Source organism: Mytilus californianus, unplaced genomic scaffold (assembly GCF_021869535.1).
Source record: "Mytilus californianus isolate M0D057914Y unplaced genomic scaffold, xbMytCali1.0.p SCAF_2, whole genome shotgun sequence".
NCBI lineage: Eukaryota > Metazoa > Mollusca > Bivalvia > Mytilida > Mytilidae > Mytilus > Mytilus californianus.
The window spans coordinates 58,291,890-58,319,370 of NW_026262668.1; the positions used below are offsets into that span (position 1 = coordinate 58,291,890).

The 27,481-nt window shown below is 32.5% G+C and overlaps 1 protein-coding gene across 1 annotated transcript; it reads right to left on the reverse strand.

The window, feature by feature from the left end:
- Positions 1 to 529: 529 nt before the first annotated feature.
- Positions 530 to 21,086, reverse strand: LOC127730119 (uncharacterized). The gene is made up of 8 exons (XM_052238253.1): positions 20,873 to 21,086; positions 11,639 to 11,774; positions 9,539 to 9,611; positions 8,028 to 8,121; positions 7,459 to 7,577; positions 2,286 to 2,470; positions 1,622 to 1,698; positions 530 to 1,040 (listed from the first exon to the last, which is right to left on the reverse strand). The coding sequence occupies exons 1-8, from the start codon at positions 21,017 to 21,019 to the stop codon at positions 807 to 809; spliced, it is 1,065 nt and encodes a 354-aa protein (XP_052094213.1). The 5' UTR covers positions 21,020 to 21,086; the 3' UTR covers positions 530 to 806.
- Between the last annotated feature and the right edge of the window lie 6,395 nt (positions 21,087 to 27,481).

Below are 27,481 nucleotides of genomic sequence, written 5' to 3' on the forward strand. Positions count from 1 at the left end.
TACACTAACACACAAGTTATGTCTGGAAGTTACAAAAATGCTTATTTTTGGCCCCTTTTTGGCCCCTAATTCCTTTACTGTTATTACCATAACCCCCAAAATCAATCCCAACCTTCCTTTTGTGGTATTGAACCTTGTGGTAAAATTTCATAAAGATCCATTCACTTAAACTAAAGTTAGAGTGCGAAAACCAATGTGTCTTCGGACGACGCCGGACGACGACGACACCAACGTCATACCAATATACGCCCACAAAAATTTTTTTGCGGTCGTATAAAAATTGCTGGAAAGATCAGACAAAAGAAATTTGTCCCTATGAGAACTTATGTCGAAGAGAGTAGACCATTTTCGACAGGTGGTACTCTGTGGTAGGACATTCTGATACTCAGTCAAGTAAGAGCAACTAAAAGAAGTATTTTTACTGTTTTGATATTGTAGCACTTTGAAAATATCTTGATACATAGGCCTACAAAAGGGATCACAAACCTTAAGAAGATTTGTAGAAGAATCATCTTCTCAAAATTTAAAATATTATATAACATTTATTAGTACAATAACTCAATCAATAATATAAAAAAAGTTAACAATAAAAGTAGTCCATAACAATATCTATGATCTATAGAATCTACAACAATTCACTAGAATATCTACATTACATGACCATCAGAACATATCAAACCTATTTGCTATTTTTGTTCATATAATATTGCCTAGAAATTGTAATATCAGCATAAAATGAGATCACAATACTTTCATATTTGTTGGAATAATTGTGTAGATCACATGACAATCAACAGATACACAAATTATCTGCAAGGCATGAGGTCATATCCCATTAACATCTCTGCAATAGGATCACACAATGACAGAAGTTTAAATGGAGGGTGATTACAGATCTCTCTAGCATGAGGTATTGAGTCTGTGATCCAAAAATTTTCAAATTTCACATCTGAATCGACAAACCTCTTCCACGAGTCATTTGGGAAAACTGGATGTGTCACATAAGCACTTACAGACTTTGCTCCTTTTTCCAGTAAAGCCTGAAAATGGAATAAAAATTATTTTTTTCGGAAAAAAAACATGAGTGACCAGATTACATAGTGCAGTGTTTGATCATAATTAAACATTTAAATGTAACTAAAAGGCTGGGGAAAAAAATGAAAAAGTTTTTTCAACTTTGACACATTTACAGTATGATTGCCTTTCAGAAACATTTAGGGGTGGGGGTGGCCAGATTGGCCAGGTCCCCCTTATTTAGTTACATATATGGTAATGCATAGACTTTTTACATGTCCCAATCCAAATGTTGCTTATTTTATCCCCATCTGCCCTTGATTGGATCTGACAAGAGCATCCCTTATAATATTTGACTAACTTAAATAAAAGAAATCTGAGAAAGTTTCATTGAATTAGAAAAAATAAATGTGCTTTCCAAAAAGGGCTGTTAAGCAGTGCCTTATTAAGGTTAGTTTTCTTCTTTTGTCTCCTTTGTTGTATTGCAGTAGTTGTATTCCTACATTCTGCTATGTCCATGCTATTTGTTTACATTTGTAATATCCTGTATAAAGCATTTTCTTGATTTATCTAAGAAGTAACTGTAAGCTAGAAGAAAAAGACAAACCTTTCCACATTCTTTCAGTGTACCCCCAGTCTGTACAAGATCATCAACTATTATTACATGTTTATTTTCGGGATTTCCTACAAATAGAATATAAGAAAATTTAGAACATTTCTTTTATTATTTATTCATATATATTTGAGTGATAATCCTTAAAATAGAGAACTTTTAGGTTTGTCTTTTAATGGAAAAGTTCCTTAATCTACCCACTATGTCTTTACTTTGGCCGTAATTGAACAACATTGTGTTTTCCTCAAAAAGTTACTATATATATGAAATCTACCTTAAAGTAAGAGTGTCTGATAAAGGAAAGCAACGATTCTGTATCAGCCATTGAAGAACTCTGAGCTCACTTTCAGTAACCCTGAACATTCTTTGACGAAGTATTATCTAGTATTTATGATTTTCTTGTAGATACATTTTTTGTTATTTTTCCTACTGCTATTGTGGAGATAAAAGCTTTTTCACATATGATTTGAAGTGTGTTTTGTCTTTGTTTTTTTTATTCAATTGATCAAGTTTAATGGCTTTATCAAAATATACCACACATATCAACCCTCAGCCACTATAATCCCTAGAGTAGAGCTCTCAATGTTATATTGGTGTTTCCGGTTATTTACAGGTGCAATATTGAAAAAGCCATATAATATTCTCTATTCATCATTACCATCTTTGACTTTTACAATTCTCTTGGTCCCATCTCTTATTTTAACACATGTAATTGGGTTATCATCCCCGAAAAAGTGATGAAATCTTTTACAAGCTCCATCATCCGGGAAGGCATATGCTATGTTATCTTTGTCTGCCATTCTATCAACCTCTCGAAGTAATAATGGAACTGCTGACTCAAGTCTACAAAAGATAGTTTCTAGTTAATGAAACGATATAAATCTTGTAAATATCTTATTGTTACAGTTATTATACAGTAACTATCTTCTACTAAAATTGAGTTTTTGTTTACTTTTTGATAACAATGGAATTATTATTTGATTTTGAAGAACGAATGACATGATTTAAAAAATACAACAAAATTATCTTAGAAGGTTGTGTAAACAGTTTCATATCTCTCCTATAATAATTCAAATATTTTGCAAACACTGTAACCATGACACAGAATATTTATTACTTCATATTTGGCAATCTCAACCATTGTGTCATTTTGCCCACATGTATCCTTAAACAGTTACATCTTGGCATGCTTATAGATCTAATAGAGATACGTCCAAATATGCCAAAAAATGTGGGTTCCACTCTGAAAGGCCTAGTAATGTGGTTATTTTTACCTGCAACTTTGCTTATTTAAGAATATATAGTGAAATCTGACTTTTTAAGGTAGAGATTCAGATCAATGATTGAAAATAAAAATTTAAAACGGTAAAATTTCAACCAATTTGACGCTAAAGGTAGCCGAAAATGACCGTTTGATGCCTGACGGTAAAGGGCATTCCTACCCTCCTAATTTGGCATACAGTTTAAAAATTTCACATCATAATGAACATGCACATGTGCCTAAAGTTTCAAACTGATGTGACCACAATTTCATGGTTAACTAACTTAAACCTAAACTTTCAACTGATATGGGAAGGCCAAACAGACGTACAAACCAGAAAATATATGCCTCCTGGCCTTTTCTATGATAGGCAGGGCATAATAACATAATATATATCTGGTCTGGGAGGAAGAATGCTACAAAAGTACTGCTAACATGCAATACCTTACCTCTTTTAGGAGTGGACATATATACATCAACCATATTAAAAAATATACAATTGTTTTTGTTTACTTAACATTCAGTGGAAAATACTTCATGCATATCCAGGATGATTGTAACTTAAAATATATATATGTCATATATGATCTGCTGCTTCTAATTCTACAGTGAGTAAAAAAATTAGAGGCTCTAAAGAGCATGAGTCGTTCATCTCCATCTTCAACAATAGCCACTTTTTAGTAAAAAATATCATAGGGGAATAACTCTATTAAAAGCTAACTGACAATTTTTTGACATATTTTTAGATCTTATCCTGTCAAGTCAATATCTTCAAGCATGACGAAAAAAAGTGTTGAAAACTGATTAAAGTGAATTTTCTAAGTCCAAGGACCATAACTCTGCACAAAATAATCAGACCGGAACAAAATTTGAACTTGATCTGTAACTTGTCATGATAAATCTATATACCAATTATCAAATCAATATCTTCAAGCATGAGGAAAAAAGTGATTATTTGAGTGAATCTGTAACTTGTCATGATAAAACAATACACAAAATATCAAATCTATATCTTCAAGCACAAAGAATAAATGTGGATAGTGTCCACATGTGGACACAGATGATGCCCCCGCTTGCATATCATATAGTTATAAAGGGACATAACTGAAGAACGGTAAAAGCGACGCTACCCAAATTTGAACTTGATCTGAGTTTTGTGGTAATAAGCATTGTGTGTAAGTCTCATAACATTTGGTTGAGGCTAACTTAAGTAGAGAACAGAAACTAAAAATTCAGCAATTTTTCTATTTGTAAACACGCATAACTCTAGAACGGTTGTGTACAATTTTTATAACATTTGGTTGAGACAAACTAAAAAATTCATCAATTTTTATGTTTATAAAGGGACATAACTCAAGAATGGTAAAAGTGTTGCCACAAAATTTCGTACTTAATCTGTATTATGTAGTAATAAGCATTGTGTATAAGTTTCATAACATTTGGTTGAGGCAAACTAAAGTTAGAAAACGGAAACAAAAAATTTGTACTTATCTTAGTTTTGTGGTAATGAATATTGTGTATAGGTTTCATAATGTTTGGTTGGGGCAAACTTAAGTTACAGAATGGAAACTAAAAATTTTGCAATCTTTCGATTTATAAAGGGGCATAACTCAATAATGGTTAAAGTGATACTACCCAAATTCAACTTGATCTGTGTTTTATCAGTGGAAGTCAAAATTAAACATTGCATTGTATAAAGCATTGATTGTAGTTGATTCAACTATAATCATGGACAAAGGAAGATAACTCCAATTTAAAAAATTACTTGATATTTAGAAGAAAATAAAAATTTTGCAATTTTTCCATTTATAAAGGGGCATAACTCTAGAACATTTAAAGTGATGCCACCAAAATTCAAACTTGATCTGTGTTTTGTGGTAATAAGCATTGTGTATAAGTTTCATAACATTTGGTAGAGGCAAACTCAAGTTAGAGAACGGAAACCAATTTTGGGACGTACGGGCGTACAGACGGACAAGGGTAAAACTTAATGCCCCCACCGCTACAGCGGGGGCATAATAAATGGGGAACATGTCAATGGGACATAGATGATGCCCCCGCTTGAATATCATATAAAGTAATAAAGGCACATAACTGAAGAACAGTAAAAGTGACGCTATGAAAATTTGTTATTGATCTGAGTTTTGTAGTAATAAGTATTGTGCATAAGTTTCATAACATTTGGTTGAGGCAAACTTAAGTTAGAGAACAGAAACGAAAAATTCAGCAATTTTTTCCTTCTGTAAAGGGGCATAACTCTAGAACAGTAAATGTGATGCCACCTAAATTCTAACTTGATCTGTGTTTTGTGGTAATAAGCATTGAATATAAGTTTCATAATATTTGGTTGAGGCAAACTAAAGTTAGAGAACGGAAACCAACTTTGGGACGTACGGACTGACGTACGAAAGGACAAGGGTAAAACTTAATGCCCCCTCCGCTACAGCGGGGGAATAAAAAGCTGACAATGGAGCAGGAAAATGTCATAATTTTGTTAAACTTGTTAATATGTCAATAGCAGATCAACTGAAGGAAAACTCACAAGATCTGAAAAATTTTAATACACACAAAATAAAATGCTCCGCTGGGCGCAGCTTGATACAACCGCAGAGGTCGAACCCTGAACAGTTGGGGCAAGTATGGACACAACATTCAAGCTTGATACAGCTCTGAATTTGGATTGTGATTAAATATTTGACAGCATAGGTTTCTGACACAGAATGAATGTGGTCTAAGAACTTAAAAAAAAATTTAATTTACCTATTATGGTCCAATATCCAAAATCTAAATACATGGTTAGATTCAGCATATCAAAGAATCCAAAGAATTCAATTTTTGATGAAATCAAGCAAAGTTTAATTTTGAACCCTTTTGACCTCAATGTGGACCAATTTGATAACGGGGCCCAAAAATCAAAATACATGGTTAGATTCAGCATATCAAAGAACCCCATATATTCAATTATTGTTGAAATCAAACACAGTTTAATTTTGGACCCTTTTGACCTCAATATGAACCAATTTGATAGCGGGGCCCACAAATAAAAAATCTAAATACATGGTTAGATTCAGCATATCAAAGAACCCCACATATTCATTTTTTTGTTGAAATCAAACAAAGTTTAATTTTGGACCCCAATTTAGACCAACTTGAAAACTGGGCCCAAAATCAAAAATCTAAATACATGTTAAGATTCAGCATATCAAAGAACCCCATATATTCAATTTTTGTTAAAATCAAACTAAGTTTAATTTTGGACCCATTGGACCTTAATGTAGACCAATTTGAAAACTGGACCCAAAATTAAAAATCTAAATATACGGTCAGATTCAGCATAACAAATAAATAAATGTGGTCAAAGATTTTACAAATCTAATGTGCCATACTGTGCAATTAAAGATTACTTCTTGAAATTTTTCAATATTTGAAATTTGAAAAAAAAAAAAATATTTGAAGAATAATTCTTTTTAATTTCTGAAATCTGAAATGAGAAAAAATTTACCCCCCACAATTTCTTTTTACCCCCCCCCCCCCCCTCCTTTTTCCCCAAAAAAATTCATTCCCTCAAGATATGGTCATAATCTCAATTCAAATTTCCAATGGAGTTTGCAACAATAATTACCCATTTAAATTTACCATAGTGCTAACTTAATCTTTTTTATAATAGAATTTAAAATATGGTGTCAAATCTTTCATATGGATTTTTTTGTAAAAAAAAAAGATGCAACATTTGCAGATATTTTTACTGGTCTTCCTTTATAAATATGCATTTCTTTAAACATAATTTAAAAGCAGTGTAAGGGAAGTAATCAAAACGTTGTATTTGGATTACCTCCCTTACACTGTTTTAAATTGTGTTAATTGTTCATTAACCATTACTTATACATAATTTAAAAGCAGTGTAAGGGAGGTAATTCAAATGATGTATTTGATTTATCTCCCTTACACTGCTTTAAATTATGTTTTGTACTAAAGTATTTGTCCATTAACCAGGACAACCTTGTTTTTCCCCCTTTTTTGCCCCTAATTCCTAAACGGTTTGAGCCATAACCCCCCAAAGCAAATCCTAACCATCCCTTTGTGGTATGGAAACTTGTGGTATAATTTCAGAGAGATCCATACACCGTTCCACAAGTTATTGTCTGGAAACTAGAAAATGCTTATTTTTGGCCTCTTTTTGGCCCCTTATTCCTTAACTGTTGGTACCATAACCCCCAAAATCAATCCCAACCTTCCTTTTGTGGTATTTAACCTTATGGTAAAATTTTATAGAGATCCATTCACTTAAACTAATGTTATAGTGCGAAAACCAATGTGTCTTCGGACGACGACTACGCCCGACGATGACGACGACAAGGACGCCGACGTCATACCAATAAATGACCGCGGTCGTATAAAAATCAGGCAAAATATTGAGTATTTTTGCTCTTTACTTTAAAAGAAAACTTTAGAAAATTTCACAAAACTGATGATAAATGTTAGACAATGAATGCAAAGTGATGGTAATAGCTTTAGCACAACCTTTGGTCCTAAAATATGTATTGTTTATATTACAATATATCTTACTAACCTTGGAATGATGTTATCAGAGAAATAAAATCTTTCTTGTAAGGCATGAATATCAAAAATACAAATCTGTGCTGGTCCCTTTGCTGTTAGAGGTATGGCTGAAATAAGAGTTGCTAATGTCTGCGAATAAAAAAGATCAATGGTATCTGTATTTCACAATTAATTATGAGTATTTGAGGAATACAATTTATTACAAAAACATTTTCTACAAACAATTCACTTTTAACAAGATCACTGGTATCTGTATTTCACATTTAAATGTGAATATTTGAGGAATGCAATTTATTACAAAAACATTTTCTACAAACAATTCACAAACTTTTATGATAAAACTCTAAACTTTGCAGTTAGTATAGCAACATGCCAAAGTGTTTTTCAAAATAGTCCATATCTAGTGTGTGTGTTATATCTGTAAGGTGATCGAATAAAAAGAGATGATATATTTTGATCCTAGCCTTCCTATTCTTACCCACTTGTTTCATTTGGTTTTAAATAACAACTTTTGAGTCTGATTTTATATCAACTTCATCACATGTTTAACATGATTAAAATGAAAGACATAGTCTTTACCTTAGCGGTGGCTATTTGTCCTTCGGTATCTACCCTTTCCATTGTCCCTGTTGGAAAATATGGCAGGATAAAGTGAAATGACTTTGCTAAATATCTGTAAGAAAAATTAGCATAATCTATATAAAAAATAGAAATTTCAAGGTTTTTTTTTTTAGCTTGGTTGTTACTAGTATTAAGATATGGCATATGTCAAATAAAATATGAATTTATGAAACAATATGTTTGTTCATATCTAGTGTGATATGTGTAAGGACTTTGTGACTTTATTGTTGAGATTTATTTCGTGATTAATTGTTGTTTGCTTATTATCCAGTAGCAAATATTTCATATACATTCAGGAAGAGAGATTTGTTTATGTCAGTTGTTTTAATTTGATGAACCTAACTGAGATGTATGTACAGTAATTTTTTTAACACCACCCAGATGCCTCACCAATTTGATTTTTGGCAGGTGAAGATTGAAATATATATCTTGCACACAAGACACCTAATTTTAACTACCGGTAAGTAATTACAAAATTATTTCCAACATTTGTAATTCATTTGGAATTAAATTTTATACTTTTTAGACTGCAAATCTATTTCAAATATGTTTTAATTTCAAAAATCAAAGAACTGTTTTTAAAAACAACTTTTTGACTGCTTACATCTGATTTTGGTACCTGTAAAAATCAAAAATATGATAAAACAAGGACCATAACTCTGCACAAAATTATTAGACCGAAACAAAAATTTGAACTTGATCTGTAACTTGTCATGATAAAACTATATACCAATTATCAATCAATATCTTATAAGCATGATGAAAAAAACATTAGATATGATTAATAGTTCTCTAAAATTATATATGATGTAATACAGTGTATATCTATTTTCAAATTATAATCAAATATAATTAATAGTTCCTAATATTTTTTCTTTCATTTGTCACAAACTAATATAGATTTGTAACTTATCTATAAAATGTCAACAACTTTTATCTACACAATGTAATGTATTGAAATATATACATAATAAAAATAGATTATTATCTAATTGAAGGATTTCTCTTCATAATTTTTTTTTTATATATATAGCATTCAGAAAATTAGTTTATACTAAATAACTAACAAACCTGCCAAAAAATTCTTCAAATAATTGAACAAAGAATGTCTTTTAAAAATTAGTTATCTCCCTTTGTACAGAAATATGGTTTAACATAGTACTCTAACATTAGATATGGTCCAGAGTTATGGTGGTCCAATTATTAATGATTAAATCATCAGACCGGAACAAAATTTGAACTTGATCTATAACTTGTCATGATAAAACTATACACCAAATATCAAATCAATATCTTCAAGAACGAAGAAAAAAAGTGTGGAAAACTGATTTGCCGGACTGACAGAAGGACAGACAGACAGACGGAGTTCAAACCTAAAGTCCCCTTCGCCTTAGTCGGTAGGGGACTAATAAGGTGGCCTAAACTAATAATAGTTAACAGTCTGCGTAACATATGTACATTTCAATTACCTCGGGAAACTGTATAAAACTGATAGCTGTTCAAAGATAAGTTCTGGCGTATGAAAACTTCCAATAAATATAACTGAAAAATACAGATAACTACAATATATTGAAATGCAAACTATCTATTGTAGTACAGAAAAGTATGATTACTAGTGTCTTAAAGTGAAAATACTATCTAATTAATGAGTTCAGAAGAGGAAACAAATCCTGCCTGACTTAATGACCCTATATTAAAAATATTTCAAAAATCTAGCTTGTGCTATATTCACATATTCCTGTGCTTTTCAAAAAATCCAAAATCAAGGTTTGTGACATTAATTATGTCTGACCTGGACTTAAGTATCCAAGCATATTACATTTTGTACATTTGTACTAATGGCATAAAATGTTACCCAACTTTGATAACTTTAATTTTTACCTATCAAGTTTACATGTACCTCCAATAAGCTGGCAAAGCATATCTTTATATATGAGGCAGTTCATGCAAAAAGAAACAACAAAAACGAAAAATTTACGAAATTCTAAAAGATGACATAATTTTTTGCATTTTCCCATACTTTTAACTGTTGTGTTCTTTTCTTTAGGCATAGTTAGAGATGATAAAAACTGTTGTTTTTTCTCTCTAAAGTGTCGTAACTTGTTTTATTTCGGCTCAGTATGGCATTGTTCTGGGTAACAATGATTTTTTAACCTTGTCTAAGTACAAATATTCTGATATTTCTAAGTTTTTTTTTCGGTTTTAACTGACAAATTCGGGACAGAATTGACCATTTTATAAATGTAATAATACCATTTTTTTCAGATAAAATTGTTTATCAAAAATATTTTAACGAACTTTAACAACGTGTCCTGTAAAGTTGATCATAAACACTTTTTGTACTTTTTTGCAAGAGTGGCTCATATATAAATAAATGGGGAATGTGTCCATGGGACACAGATGATGCCCCCACTTGCATATAACGTTATAAAGGGCCATAAGTTACTCAAGAACTGTAAAAGTCACACTACCCAAATTTGAACTTGATCTGAGTTTTGTGGTAATAAGCATTGTTTATAAGTTTCATAACATTTAGTTGACGTAAACTTCAATTAGAGAACAGAAACGAAAAATTCAGCAATTTTTCCATTTTTAAAGGGGCATAACTCTAGAACAGTGGAAGTGACGCCACCAAAATACAATCTTTATCTGTGTTTTGTGGTAATTAGCATTGTGCATAAGTTTCATAACATTTGGTTGAGGCAAACTAAAGTTAGAGAACAAAAACTAATATTTCAGCAATTTTGAGATTTGGAAAGGGGCATAACTCTAGAACTGTGAAAGTGACACCACCAAAATGCAAACCTGATCTGTGTTTTGTGGTAATAAACATTGTGGATAAGTGTCATAACATTTGGTTGAGGCAATCTAAAGTTAGAGAATGGAAACGAAAAATTCAGCAATTTTTCCATTTGTTAAAGGGCATAACTCTCAAACAGTAAAAGTGATGCCACCAAAATTCAAACTCGATCTGTGTTTTGTGGTAATAAGCATTGTGGATAAGTTTTATAACATTTGGTTGAGGCAAACTAAAGCTAGAGAACGGAAACCAATTTTGGGACGTATGGACCCATGTACAGACGGACAAGGGTAAAACTTAATGCCCCCTCCCTTATGGCGGGGGCATAAAAAAGAATTTAAATTGATTAAAAAAGTACTTAATATATTTTTACATGAACAATGCAGAATATTGTGTAACTAAATGACATTTGTGCATCATGAATATCTCAAAAGATTAAATGATATGTACAAGTATTTACACTAACTCTTTCTTGATATTTACAATCATTTTTTTGTTCTTGACAAGTTTGTTGAAAACAATCAGTATATCAAGGACAATGTATGGTACATTAGTCCCTAGTTATGGTATCACATTTTAATGTCAAAATGAGTTCCCTCAATAAATGATGTCTGTTTTAAAAATAAAAATAAACCATAGTTCAAACAATGGATTTTGTGGTATTTATGAAGGATAGGTTATGTTATAAATTTCTCTGACAGTTAACAGTCTGCCCCTTTCTAAATATTTCTACTGATAACTTAAAATGCTGACACTGAACATCACTTGCCATCTTTCCCTGCCATATATCTGACATCTTCAATGAACAAATTTGGGAAACCATCTTGAAACTTCTTCCATTGAATGGTTTTTCTAAATTTTACAGCTCTTAATCCATTGCCACTTAAGGAAAAGGTTCTCTCAATCTGAAAAAAATTAAATGTTAAAGCAATTTTATTTCTGAGCCAGATTTTTAACATTACAGTTCACAAAGAAACAGTCAGTCTCCAGCATAACATATCACCATACCAAGACTATTCTGACTTCAAGCCAACCAGCCTTTGCTCTAAATTCTGAATGCTGTATGCTTGGTAGAAAAGGATTAAAGATCAATTTTCTAATAAGTCTTTGGTTTGACCCTGCCTGGGATTAACCTACAACCTTCCCAACTCAAGGCAAGCATGCTACCAGAAGACCATATTACCACATCAAGCGCCCACTGAGGACAGGTAGTTTGCATTGTTTAAAATTTTACATTCAAAAGTGACAACAACATTCAAAGGTCTATTAAAAAATTAAGAACTTACTATAAATTTAATAAATTTCTTGCAGTATACCCATAAATTAATATGTTCTATAATTAGAAAACTGAAAAAAATGCTTAGTTTTTTTTAATCTAAATTCAATAAACTGCTTCGCTGAGGGCAGCTGGATACGCCTGCAGAGGTCCAACCCTGAACAGTTGGGGCAAAAATGGACAATATTTAAGCTTGATACAGGTCTAAATTTGGATTGTATTAAATATTTTACATATTATAAAGTGTTGTTGTCAATCCAGCGGTATTATATTTATTTATTTTTATTGACAACCCTGCATACCATCGGGTATCCTCTTTAGTGACTCTACCTTCACTTCACCACAAAGGTGCTGGTTCAGCAGCTTCTTATTATAGGTTTCTGAATAAATGTAGTCAAAGAACTTGAAATTGGTTATAAGAATTGAATTTATATTCAATTAAAGATTTCTTGCTGTTGAGCAATACACTGTGCTGTTGCGCAATACTTAGTAAATCTGTTGTCAGACTATAAACAAATAAAGTTCAATTAATTCTCAATGTCATATTAGAAATTTATGAAAATGTAAAGGGAGCTTACATCAATAGATATAAACAATTCACCAAAGTTTCATGAGAATTGCAGACAGCATTTTTGAGTTATTGTCCGAAAACTGGAAAATCCCCCTTTTTTAATGAATAAAACCCCATAACTCAGAAATGTAAAATGTTAAATTTATAAAATTCTAAACGGAGCTTACATCAATAGATATAAACAATTCACCAAAGTTTCATAAGAGCTGCTGAAAGCATTTTTGATTTTTTGTCCGAAAACTGGAAAATCGAAAGGGAGCTCATGTCAATAGATATAAACAATTCACCACAATTTCTTGCAAGTTGGTGAAAGCATTCTTGAGTTATTGTCTGAAAACTGGATAATCCCCCTTTTTTTAATGAATAAAACCCCATAACTCGGAAACGTAAAATCTAAAATTTATAAAAAACGAAAGGGAGCTAACGTCAATAGATATAAACAATTCACCAAAGTTTTTTGCAAATTGGTTTAAGGGTTTTTGAGTTAATGTCCGACATGTTGACAACAGACGGACAGACAGACAACGGTATACCATAATACGTCCCGTAAACGGGCGTATAAAAATAATGTTTCTTTTCACCTATTTAATGCTGACCAATATGTAATTTTATGACATTTATTTTATTTCTAGTAAAAAGCAATTTTTTAAGCTATCACATTACACAATTTTGGAAGTATGGGTCTAAAAGCAGTACAACAAAACAACTAACACACAAGTATACAACGTCAACATAGTAGGTGTGACCCTGGTTCATTTTAAACATCAATTCATTGGTGACTCTCACTATGTACTATAAAGGTGATGATGTGGAGAATATCAATTTACTTGTACCTGACAGAAATAATTTAAGTCATCAGAGAAAGTAAAAATATTCAGTCAGAATTAACGGTATCATGCAGAGGGGATTTAGGGGCCCAGGGTGCCTGGGCCCCCCTTATAGAGCTACATATATGGTTAATCATAATGCATAGACTATTTACACGTTCCACTCCAATGGTTGCCTAGTTTGCCCATTGGGCAAGGTGAGCTAAAAAGGATTTAGCATTGCCCATACATGGTAAGGGTTAAATCATTTATATGCAGTAAAAAATGTTTAGCATTTAATGTATCATGTTTCATTCTGCAAGATTGCTATTCAACTATTAAAATAAAATGCTTCGCTGAGTGCAGCCTGAAACGACCGCAGTGGTCGAACCCTGAACAGTTGGGGCAAATTTGGACACAATATTCAAGCTTGATACTAACTGAATTTGGATTGTGATCAAATTTTTGACATAGTATAGGTTTCTGACACAAAATTAATGTGGTCAAAGAAATTTAGATCTTACAAATCTAATGCTCAATACTGTGCAATTGAAGATTTCTTCTTGAAACTTTTCAAAAATTTGAAATTTTGAATATTTTGAAAAAAAAATATGAACCCTTTGAAAAAAAAATTGGAAACCCCCCTTCCCCCCAAACTTTTTGAATCACCCATTTAGCATTAACCATCAAACTCAATTGCAGTCTTTCCTTTGTAGTATGGAACCTTTAAGAGAGATTCATACACTTAATCACAAGTTACTGTCTGGAAACTAGAAAAATGCTTTTTTTTTAACCATAAAAGCCCAATTAAATACATCATAAAAGTATTAAAATAGAAAATGACATCATAGTCATGGCTAAAATTTTAATATTAATATCTAAAAATAAAATTCCTTCATCAGCATTTAAAAGTAACTTCTAAAAATAAATTGACAGCTAGGACTTTTGCAACCATAAAAACCCATTTAAATACATCATAAAAGTATTAAAATAGAAAATCACATCATAATTATGCCTAAAATTAAAACACTTTCATCAGCAACATTAAATAGTAATATCTAAAAATAAAATTCCTTCACATACATAATCATGGCTAAAATTAAATAATTTTTAAAATAGAAAATGACATCATAATCATGCCTTAAACTAAAAAGCCTTCATCACGACATCAGCAACATTAAATAGTAATATCTAAAAATAAAATTCGTATTTATGGCTATAATTAAATTACCTTTATCAAACATTTTTAAAATAGTAACTTCTAATAAAATGCTCTGCTGGGCGCAGCTTGATACGACCGCAGAGGCCGAACAGTTGGGCAAGTATGGACACAACATTCAAGCTTGATACAGCTCTGAATTTGGATTGTCATTAAATATTTGACACAGAATGAATGTGGTCTAAGAACTTAAAAAAAATTTAATTTACCTATTCAAACCATATCATTATTATTTGCTTTTATACATAAATCAGAAATAACCAATTTAAAATGGAAAATTTTAAAGAAAAAAAAATCCCCCCCCCCCCAAATTTTTTGAACCCCATTATGATTCATCACTCCCAAACTCAATTCCAGCCTTCCCTTTGTGGTATGGTACCTTGCAGTACAATTTCAGAGAGATCCATACACTTGAACACAAGTTATTGTTTTTTTGGCCCCTTTTTGGCCCCAAATTCCTAAATGTTTAGGGCAATTACCCCCAAACTCAAACCAAGCTTTCCCTTTGTGATATGGAACCTTGTAGTACAATTTCATAAAGATCCATACACTTACACAAGTTATAGTCCTGAAACTAGAAAAATGCTTGTTTGTTGCCCCTTTTTGGCCCCTAATTCCTAAAATTTTGAGGCAATTACCCCCAAAATCAATCCCAGCCTTCCCTTTGTGGTATGGTACCTTGCAGTACAATTTCAGAGAGATCCATACACTTGAACACAAGTTATTGTCTGGAAACTAGAATAAAATGCTTCGCTGGGCACAGCTTGATACGACCGCAGAGGTCGAACCCTCAACAGTTGGGGCAAGTATGGACACAACATTCAAGCTTGATACAGCTCTGAATTTGGATTGTGATTAAATATTTGAAACAGCATAGGTTTCTGACACAGAAAGAATGTGGTCTAAGAACTTAAAAATTTTAAATTGGACATTCACCTATTATGGTCCAATATCCAAAATCTAAATACATGGTTAGATTCAGCATATCAAAGAACCCCATATATTCAATTTTTGTTGAAATCAAACAAAGTTTAATTTTGGACCCCAACTTGGACAAACTTGAAAACTGGTCCCATAATCAAAAATCTAAACACATGTTTAGATTCAGCATATCAAAGTACCCCAAGAATTCAATTTTTGTTAAAATCAAACTAAGTTTAATTTTGGACCCTTTGGACCTTAATGTAGACCAATTTAAAAAACAGGACCCAAAATTAAAAATCTAAATACACGGTTAGATTTGGCATATCAAAGAACCCCAATAATTCAATTTTTGATGAAATCAAACAAAGTTTCATTTTGGACCCTTTTGACCTCAATATGAACCAATTTGATAGCGGGGTCCACAAATAAAAAATCTAAATACATGGTTAGATTCAGCATATCAAAGAACCCCATATATTCATTTTTTGTTGAAATCAAACAAAGTTCAATTTTGGACCCCAATTTGGACCAACTTGAAAACTGGGCCAGAAATCAAAAATCTAAATACATGTTTAGATTCAGCATATCAAAGAACCCCATATATTCAATTTTTGTTAAAATCAAACAAAGTTTAATTTTGGACCCTTTGGACCTTAATGTAGACCAATTTGAAAACTGGACCCGAAATTAAAAATCTAAATACACGGTTAGATTCGGCATAACAAATAAATAAATGTGGTCAAAGATTTTACAAATCTAATGCGCCATACTGGTCTTCCTTTATAAATATGCATTTCTTTAAACATAATTTAAAAGCAGTGTAAGGGAAGTAACCAAAACGTTGTATTTGGATTACCTCCCTTACACTGTTTTAAATTATCTTAATTGTTCATTAACCATTACTTTATACATAATTTAAAAGCAGTGTAAGGGAGATAATTTCAATGATGTATTTGATTTATCTCCCTTACACTGCTTTAAATTATGTTTTGTAATAAAGTATTTGTCCATTAATGAGGACAACCTTGTTTTTCCCCCTTTTTTGCCCCTAATTCTTAAACGGTTTGAGCAATGACCCCCCAAAGCAAATCCTAACCATCCCTTTGTGGTATGGAAACTTGTAGTATAATTTCAGAGAGATCCATACACCATTTCTCAGTTATTGTCTGGAAACTAGAAAATGCTTATTTTTGGCCCCTTTATAGCCCCTAATTCCTTTACTGTTGGTACCATAACCCCCAAAATCAATCCCCACCTTCCTTTTGTGGTATTGAACCTTATGGTAAAATTTCATAGAGATCCATTCACTTAAACTAAAGTTAGAGTGCGAAAACTAATGCGTCTTCGGACGACGACGCCAACGTCATACCAATATACGACCACAAAAAATTTTTTGCGGTCGTATAAAAATGCTTATCGATACACTTAAAAACAAGTTATTGTCTGGAAACTAGAAAAATGCTTATTTTTGGCCCCTTTTTGGCCCCTTATTCCTAAACATTTTGGGCAATTACCCCCAAACTCAATTCCAGCTTTCCCTTTGTGATATGGAACCTTGTAGTACAATTTCAGAAAGATCCATACACTTACACACAAGTTATTGTCATGAAACTAGAAAAATGCTTGTTTTTTGCCCCTTTTTTTTGCCCCTAATTCCTAAAATTTTGAGGCAATTACCCCCAAAATCAGTCCCAGCATTCCCTTTGTGATATGGAACCTTGTGGTACAATGTCAGAGAGATCCATACACTAACACACAAGATATTGTCTTGAAGTTATAAAAAAGCTTATTTTTGGACCCTTTTTGGCCCCTAATTCCTTTTTCCTTAACTGTTGGTACCATAACCCCCAAAATCAATTTCAACCTTCCTTTTGTGGAATTGAACCTTATGGTAAAATTTCATAGAGATCCATTCACTTAAACTAAATTTATTGTGCGAAAACCAATGTGTCTTTTCGGACGACAACGACAACATCATACCAATATACGACCGCAAAAAATTTTGCAGTCGTTAAACATTAATTGACAGCTAATCACTTAAGGACAAAACATTTCTTTATAAATAATTTACAAGCAGTCTTAGGGAGGTAATTTAATAATATGTGTTTGAATTACCTCCCTTACACTGCTTTAAAATTATGTTTTGTACTTAATTGTCCATTAGCCTGGAAACCCTTGTTTTTCCCCCTTTTTTGCCACTAATTCCTAAACAGTTTGAGCCATAACCCCCCAAAGCATATTCTTACCATCCCTTTGTGATATGGTAACTTGTGGTATAATTTCAGAGAGATCCATACACCATTTCACAAGTTATTGTCTGGAAACTAGAAAAATTCTTATTTGGGTCACATTTTGGCCCCTAATTCATGAACTATTAGGACCATAACCCCCAAAATCAATCCCAACCTTCCTTTTGTGGTCATAAACCTTATGGTAAAATTTCATAGAAATCCATACACTTAAACAAAAGTTATTGTATGGAAACCAATGTGTCTTCGGACGACAACGACAACGCGATACCAATATACAACTACAAAATTTTTGCGGTCGTATAAAAAGATAAAACTGAAAACAAATATCTATTCTATAGAACATGCAATTAAATGTAAAAGAGGTACAAGAAACTGAGAAAAAAAATAATATTATTTTGAATGAATAAGCTTATAAGGGGAGAAGATGTCAGAAGTTGTGGAAATATGTTTGCAATAGTAAAAGTGGTATAAGTGCAAAGGGGCTAATACTCTATTCCATATACATGTATTTTCTTTTATCTCCTTCCTTCAAACCTTGAGTAAATCTGACTATTACACTCTTCTTAGACATAAGCAGCAAATTTGCACATTTTATCATGCAGTTTGATGCTAAAAGAGTAAACAAAATTTATAATCATCCACAAAATGTTACCTTTACCTTGAAAAAAAGACACTAAGTTCCCATTGGCACCATTTTTTAGATAAGGATTTTTTATACCAGTAGTTTTAACAATTCAGTATAGAAAATGTATGTGGAGAGATGGGAAAAAAGGGAAGCCTAAACAATGCTGAATAAAGTGATATAAATATCAAACTATTAATAATAAAATCAATATTTGGACAGAAAGAAAATGTTTAAAGATATGTATACAACATACAAGTACATTGTTAAATCTATACAAATGTAGTTGTACCAACTAAAAGTAAAATGCATGTACTAAAATGCTAACTTACCAAATCTTGTGTACACTGAAATAATTTTAATGTGAAATATATAAACATGCACATGCAAAAGCAAGTCATTCTTGTTTGTCAAAAAGTGAGGAAAAAAAACAATGTTCAAATACCTGCCAACTTTTCAAAATCTCCATTGGGGATTTTAATTATATAAGCGCAAGAGGACCTAATGCTCCTCTTATATTGTCATAAGTCATGTAAACTTTAAGTGTTTTTAATCTACTTCTATTTTGTTTGAATGAGTATGTATGTGCTTAAATAAAATTTTAACTCATTTGAATGCCTGTTTTGAGGTGTTCAGTTTATATAATTAAGAATTAGATATCCCCATAAATCAGGATCGTCGTCAGGTCTGTGTTCATTTGAATTATCATCTGCCAGAATTACATATTTGTTGGTTAAAGTATGTACCAACCAGGTTGATTGTATCAAAAAGGGAATTCTTGTTAATTTTACTTGTCAACAAAATAAATAAAACCAAAATAGTATGCTATTAGTGATCGAACGCTCACACTAGTGAGGTTTCTAAGAGCTTGGGCAGTGCAATGAAATTCCTGTTTAACATTTGTTATCTAGATCTGATTTCATAATTTGAAAAGCTGTTTGATATTATGGGAATATTTTCTAATACTTTGACTTTCAATTTCTGTACTAAAGTAAAAAGGTTACGATATCCTACATGGATACAACCTTTACAAAATTTGACAAAGATCGGAAAATATCTTTCTTCATAAAATGAAAATGTGCCCTTGAGCTTGATCTTTGATCTCTAAACATGCTAAATAAGAAAATCTATAACATATGAGTCATCCTTTTCTTGTACAAAAGTTGTAACTTGAATGAAGATGTGACTTAATGGATCTCCTGTAGTTGGTGATCGCAATACTGGTATAAAAATTTTGTACCAGTATTGTATTCCAGTATTGTACCAGTATTGTGGTTTTTTTAAATAAACAATACATATAGGTAATTAATCTTTAAATTTATTACAGGTGGCACATATATATGAAATTAATATATGACATGACAATTTTATAAGGAATGATTGGACATACAGATTGTATGTTTAAATGATGGTACACTGCGATTGTCATCAAAGAAAGTTTTAAATCTTCTGATGTTTTTTTTTTTTTAAGGGAACAATACTGTCCCAGCATTTCAACAAACTCTTTATTTTCTTCTTTGAGCTCTAGCGCTCTCTTTCCAAGACTCATAGTATTTGTACCAGTTGATACATCTGCTAAGAATTGTGTTGCCCATGGTTCTGAATCATCTGCTTTAATTACCCTAAACATTCATGTAGTTAAATTGATTATAATCAGGTTCCCCTATTAAGCAACATTTACTGTTTAATAGATATTAAATCCCCCTTTGACATGTTTGATCTTCAATATCTAATTTTGCTTAAAATTCATTTTTTTTATTATACACCTTAAATTATAGTCAACAATACAACTACAATACTGGGTTATCAGTAATGTACCAGTATTGCTGTCTTTTTTTTAAAAAGTTGCAATACTGGTACAAAATTTTTATACCAGTATTGTGCATAATACTGGTATACCACTGTCCAGTCATTGTCATGTTATCAAGGATTTTCTACTTTCATTTTCAAGTGTATGTACTTTCAAGAATTTTAAGGCATAAAAATAATCAACTATGTTTATTTATTATGCAACATGTATTCTTCAGTATTGAAGCCTTGCTGAAATAAAGAAGAAGAAGCCTGTAAAATCTCAGACTCCACTCCCAGGTATTAATTCGAAAAGAAAATTTCAAAGGGATATAATTTTTATACTTAAAAAACCAACACAGCCCAATTATCAAGCTACATGCAGATTAAATTTCCTGAAACCTGCAGGCTAATCACAGGCATATTCACACTTGAGTGAATACATGTAATGTTAGTTACCTTAAGGTTTAAAATATTAGTAATTAAAAATGCCCGATACAAAAATTATGTCCGCCAAGCTTTAAATTTCATAAATTATGTGTTACCGATCGTTTGCTAACTGACGGTGTATCGGTTTGAGAAGATTGGCTGCATTCGTTAGATAGCCTTGTACACATGTTGACAATTTCTTCTGCCAGCAAATACATCGAAGGATGAGCATAAAGTAATACTGGACTGTCATCGTTGTTCATTTTCGTTTTCGATTACGTTAACGTTGCAAAATTTCGGCATGAAAAGTTTTGTAAACAACTCCTTTTATTTACTTTCTGCAGAAGAGCTGAGACAAGGGAGGGAAGTGTGAGTTTTAAAGGCGCTAAAATTAAAACACACATATAATAGGTCACACAGGGACTCGGTAAGCGGACATTTGATTGATACAGAGAATATATATTATATGTGTCTGAGATTCGTGTTAATTTTTTTTAATCATTGTCATTTTAGATGTTTTTTCGTATTTCCTGTCTATTTGTATTAAATTATTAACCCGTTCAAAAGTTTAACAAAATCAGTGGCGGATCCAGAACTTCTTGTAAGGGGGGCCCGCTGACTGACCTAAAGGGGGGGGGGGGGGGGGCGCCCGCTCCAGTCACGCTTCAGTGATTCCCTATATAATCAACCAAATTTTTCCCTCGAAAGGGGAGCCCGGGCCCCCCAGAACCCCCCCCCCCCCCCCCTGGATCCGCCTATGAAAATTAATAAATACTTTGCTTGCAGTAACAACGTTTTTGATTTAAACGAAAGAAATCTCTGTTTTACTGAAAAATTATTACACCAGGGTTTTCGATATCACCAGAGACATATAATACTTGTATTATATGTCTCTGATATCACAAACTAGTCAAAACATTTACTAAATTTGATCATCGGTACAAGGACATCACTAATTCGTAAATATAAATCAACATGCAGACATCTTATACGTTCAGCCGGTATTTTACATCCAATCTTTTATGGTAATATTCTTTAAAAAGCACAAAAATGTCGGCATTCACCTCTAAAGCTAACCAAACCTTTAAACAGACTTATTCAGAAGGGATATAGTTACGATACTGTTGTCAATTAAAGATGCCGGCATATTTTGGTCAGTGATTTTGGATATAATTAATAATATTGATTCACTCATAGGGTCTTTGCAATGGAAATAAACACATTTATTCTAAAACCAGATGTTGACATGATACGGGTTATGTTCTTCTCGTATATTTTATGATGATATGATACTAAACCACTAACGGGAGGGATTGTGCTTGATTTTCATATGATGAAGACATAATCTTTCAATCAGTTTAATTGAGGTCTGGAGCTGGCATGTCAGTAACTGCTAGTAGTCCTTTGTTAATTTATGTATCATTGTCATTTTGCTTAGTTTCTTTTGTTACCTATTCTGACATCGGACTCGGACTTCTCTTAATCTGAGTTTTATTGTGCGTATTGCTGTGCGTTTGTTTATTCTACATTGGCTAGAGGTATAGGGGGAGGGTTGAAATCTCACAAAACATGTTGAACCCGCAGCATTTTTGCGCCTGTCCCAAGTCAGGAGCCTCTGGCCTTTGTTAGTCTTGTATGTTTTTTTTATTTTAGTTCATTTATATGTTTTGGAGTTTAGTGTGACGTCCATTTTCATTGAACTAGTACACATTTTTGTTTAGGGGCCAGCTGAAGCCCGCCTCCTGGTGCGGGATTTTCTTGCTGTGTTGAAGACCCATTGGTGGCCTTCGGCTGTTTTCTGTTCTTTGGTCGGGTTGTTGTCTCTTTGATACATTCCCCATTTCAATTCTCAATTTTATCTAGCATATTGGTTCATGACTGAAAAGTGGTCATTTTAAATGCAACTACTTCAAACCTCTATATATCGAATCTGAGCATGTTAATAAATACTAGTATAGTTATGTTATATTTTCAGTTGATCGTTTTGGTCTATTCCTAATGCTTATTACTAAATGGAACTAGGGTATTGTTTAAACTTTATATCTCGTCTTCTTTAAAATAAGAAACAGTCTTACATGGAGATATATGTGCATGTGAGTTTTTCATATCCGTATCTACACACATTTTGCATGATCATATAAATATGAACAGTAGTAGAGGTGCACTTCGCACACATCAATACACTACCTATGCATATACGTTTGTCTTCAACACGTTCGCGTAAAAGATGTAGCGGCAACTTCCCCTATTTTTGTTTCAATTCGGGGCGGGGGAGTCTATATAATACTTAAAACATTTTCATATTTCCATAAGTCAAACTATTATTCAGAGCTAGAAATCGCTGTTGAAGACAATTCAACAAATTATAAATTTTATCGTAAAATTTTGCATCGAATGACGTCTTCCGGTAGATATCATGTTTTTACATAGAAGTGTTATCATTTATCAGCAAAAAGTTCAGACTTTGGCAATTAAACCAGAAAAAGACAAGATAGTACAGCGATTCATATTACCATATACAAAAACAGAGATAAGGTATCATTTTGATGACTGGAAAATAGACGCAATTAAGATTTCATTCCAAATCCATAACTACAAAACATAACTTCTGAAAGTGTTACTGCATCTGGAAAATTTGAGATAATGACACTTTTCCTGTTTTATCAAAACTAATTGCTCTTTTCAGAACAAGAGAAAAGAGAAAATATTTTATTTATCGCTTCTATGTAAATCAGATGTTATCGTCTCATATCTAATAGATACCTAGGCTGGAAGAAAGGGGGAAAGTTGTCTTATTGGCAATCATATAACATCTTATTTTCTTTAAAATGACTTAAATGTTCCTGCTCTAAATGTATTGCATTTAATCAGAGACATATATGCATATACACTGTGTATATATGTCTCTGATGTAAATTATTGTAGTTTATAGTTTCCTCCTTTCATTCTTCCTTGTGCTGTTTGGTGAGATTATCTGTGGGAAATGTTCCAAAATAAATCATCTTGCATACCAAAGGAAATAGACACACTGTATTTGTGTAAATGAAAAAAAAAAAATGTTTTTTTTTAAAAATAGACAAATACTAAAATAAAGTTTTGATAATACTTTATAAAACGCATTTTTAATATACTTATTAAATTATTTCCCACTCATTTTTATGGAGAATTATGTTTTCAAAACTTTGTTCAACCTTTGAATCATGACAAGAATCCATGAAATATATATTACAAATGAAACACAGCTTCCACGGTCTTCGCTGATAAAATAGAAAACACAGTCATAGATTTCCGTACAATGTTTAATGATTTTTCAGTTTGTAATTAATTTCAGTATCATCACCTAAATCTTCAAATACAACTATGCAAAGGCGCTTGGGAAATGTTCCAAAATAAATCATCTTGCATACCAAGTATTAACAGGAAATAGACACACTGTATTTGTGTAAATGAAAAAAAAATGTTTTTTTTTTAAAATAGACAAATACTAAAATAAAGTTTTGATAATACTTTATAAAACGCATTTTTAATATACTTATTAAATTATTTCCCACTCATTTTTATGGAGAATTATGTTTTCAAAACTTTGTTCAACCTTTGAATCATGACAAGAATCCATGAAATATATATTAACAAATGAAACACAGCTCCCACGGTCTTCGCTGATAAAATAGAAAACACAGTCATAGATTTCCGTACAATGTTTAATGATTTTTCAGTTTGTAATTAATTTCAGTATTATCACCTAAATCTTCAAATACAACTATGCAAAGGCGCTTGGCCCATAGACTTTTTTTCTTTTTAGCTCACCGGGGCCCGAAGGGCCCCATGTGAGCTTATGCCATCACTTGGCGTCCGTCGTCGTCCGTCGTCGTCCGTCGTCTGTCGTCGTCTGTGTCTGTTGTCGTCTGTCGTCGTCTGTGTCTGTTGTCGTCTGTCGTCGTAAACTATTTCAAAAATCTTCTCCTCTGAAACTCCTGGGCCAAATACCTTCAAACTTAAACTAAATGTTCCTTAGAGTATCTAGTTTATAAATTGTATCCAAAGTTTTGATCCTAATTGCTTCGCTGAGCGCAGCTGGATACGACCGCAGATGTCCAACTCTGAAAAGTTGAGGCCAAAATGGACACAATATTCACGCTTGATACAGGTCTGAATTTGGATTGTAACTAAATTTTTGACACATAATAGGTTTCTGACACAGAATAACTGTAGTCAAAGAACTTCAAATTGGTTATATGATTTGAATTTATATTCAATTTTTTGCTTTTGTTCAATACACTATGCTGTTGCGAATTGCCCCCCTCCCAAAAATAAAAAAAAATGTACCCCGGTTTTTTGCTTTTGTGCAATACACTATGCTGTTGAATATTAACCCCTAAAAAAATGTTTGAAGAAATTTTCTTTTAATTTCTGAAATCTGAAATGAGAAAAATTGTCCCCCCCCTCCAATTTTTTTCACCTCCCCCTTTCCCTTATTCCCAAAAAAAAAAATCTTTCCCTCAAGATATGGTCAGTATCTTAATTCAAATTTCTAATGGAGTTTGCAACCATAACTACCCATTTAAATACATCATAAAAGTTTTAAAATATAAAATGGCATACATAGTCATGGCTAAAATTAATATTAATTAATAGTAACTGCTAAAAATAAATAGACAGCTAATCATCTCAAACCCCCCAAAGTCAATCCTAACCATCCCTTTGTAGTATGGAAACGTGTGGTATAATTTCAGAGAGATTCATACACTTTAACACAAGTTATTGTCTGGAAACTACAAAAATGCTTATTTGGGCCCCTTTTGGCCCCTAATTCCTAAACAGTTGGGATCATAACCCCCAAAATCAATCCCAACCTTCCTTTAGTGGTAATAAACCTTGTGTTAAAATTTTATTGATTTCTATTTACTTATACTAAAGTTATTATTCGGAAACCATCTGTCTTCGGACGACGCTGACGACGACGACGCCGGACGACGACGACGACGACAACGTGATACCAATATACGACCAAAAAAATTTAAATTTTTGCGGTCGTATAAAAATTTTCAAGATAAAAATATGAACCCCCAAAAAAGATTAGAAAAAAAATCCCCCAAAACTTTTTGACACCCTTGGAGTAATTACCCCCAAACTCAATCCCAGCCTTCCCTTTGTTGTATGGAACCTTGTAGTACAATTTTAGAGAGATCCATACACTTAAAAACAAGTTATTGTCTGGAAACTAGAAAAAATGCTTGTTTATTAGCCCCTTTTTTGCCCCTAATTCCTGAACGTTTTGGGCAATTACCCCCAAACTCAATCCCAGCCTTCCCTTTGTGATATGGAACCTTGTGGTACAATTTCAGAGAGATCCATACACTTACACACAAGTTATTGTCCGGAAACAACAAAAATGCTTGTTTTTGGCCCCTTATTCCTAAACTGTTGGTACCATAAACCCCAAAATCAATCCCAACCTTCCTTTTGTCGTATTGGGCCTTCTGGTCAAATTTCATAGAGATCCATTTACTTACACTAAAGTTATTGTCCGAAAACCAAATGTGTCTTCGGACGACGCCGCCGCCGCCGACGACGACATCATAGCATTATACGACGCAAAACATTTTTTGCGGTCGTATAAAAATAAAATACCACATGACATATACCTTCAAAACACACATGACTTAAAAAAATAGTTATAAAGAAATTTATGACAGCTCCTGACTAAAATCAATTGAACAGATAATACAATCATTGACTATCATTACATAGACTTATTAATTACACCATTTCTGTTCAAAGGGAAATAACTCAATCCTATAATAAATATCACTTTTGGCTACTGAAATGTCTACAACTCAACAACGAGAAAAGCTAAAATCGTGAAAATTGAACTTAACCTTCATTTAGTCACAGGAAACAACATATCTAAATTTGAAAAAAATTTCGTCAAAGTGTTTTCATGTTAATGAACGGACACTGTTTCGCAGCCGTCCGCCCGCCCGTCGTCCATCCCCAAATCAATAACTGATTTTTCCTTCGAAAATCCGGTTAAAAATCAGTTGAAAAAGGCTTAACTCATCAGATCGATACAAAGCAGAAAAACATCAAACACAAACACAGACCGGACGTGGCTGGAACAACAACATATTTGTTGTGAAGAGAGGAGAAGGCATCCACAGTTTCAGGCTTCTTGAAAGGATCAGAAACCCGTGAGTTTATTGTTCATCATAGATATTGATTGTGCTTCTGAATGTATGATCAAACAGCTCTAATCCATTCAGATAAAGTGTCAACTGGCTCGCACTGTAGTCATTTTCTTGCATAGTCCTCAACTTCATCCATCAGAAACCTCAAGTTTATCTTCCAGTTGATGGGCTGGGCATACTATAGTTCGGGCTGTTGTCTAACAACTCTCTAAAAATATAAGTTGTTCACTATTTATGATGCCAATGTTTCAGTTATAATACAACCAGTGGGACTATGTTTGTATTGGAACAATGCACTAGAGCAATGGGGAGGTATTGATTTTACTTCCCTGAAGGTAAAGGTCTCTAATACCCTTTAGTGGTTGCAAATCTTGGAAGCAATATGTTTGGTATATAGGTATATACAATGACAGGTGTAATTTTATCTTTGAACATGTTGAACAGGTCAGGACCACTACATTTTCCTGACGTCAGAATATATTTGCATAGTAATTTACCAAAAAGAAGGTATAAAACATGGCCTTGAAAAACTGATAA

What these genes read in the sequence shown, in the direction of transcription:
- LOC127730119 (XM_052238253.1), bottom strand. Translation starts at nt 21,019, where the DNA reads ATGAACAACGATGACAGTCCAGTATTACTTTATGCTCATCCTTCGATG. An exon ending in ATATATGGCAGGGAAAGATG is followed by an intron (nt 9,612 to 11,638) that starts GCAAGTGATGTT and finishes TGTATTTTTCAG; the next exon opens with TTATATTTATTGGAAGTTTT. An exon ending in GTTTTATACAGTTTCCCGAG is followed by an intron (nt 8,122 to 9,538) that starts GTAATTGAAATG and finishes TTTTTCTTACAG; the next exon opens with ATATTTAGCAAAGTCATTTC.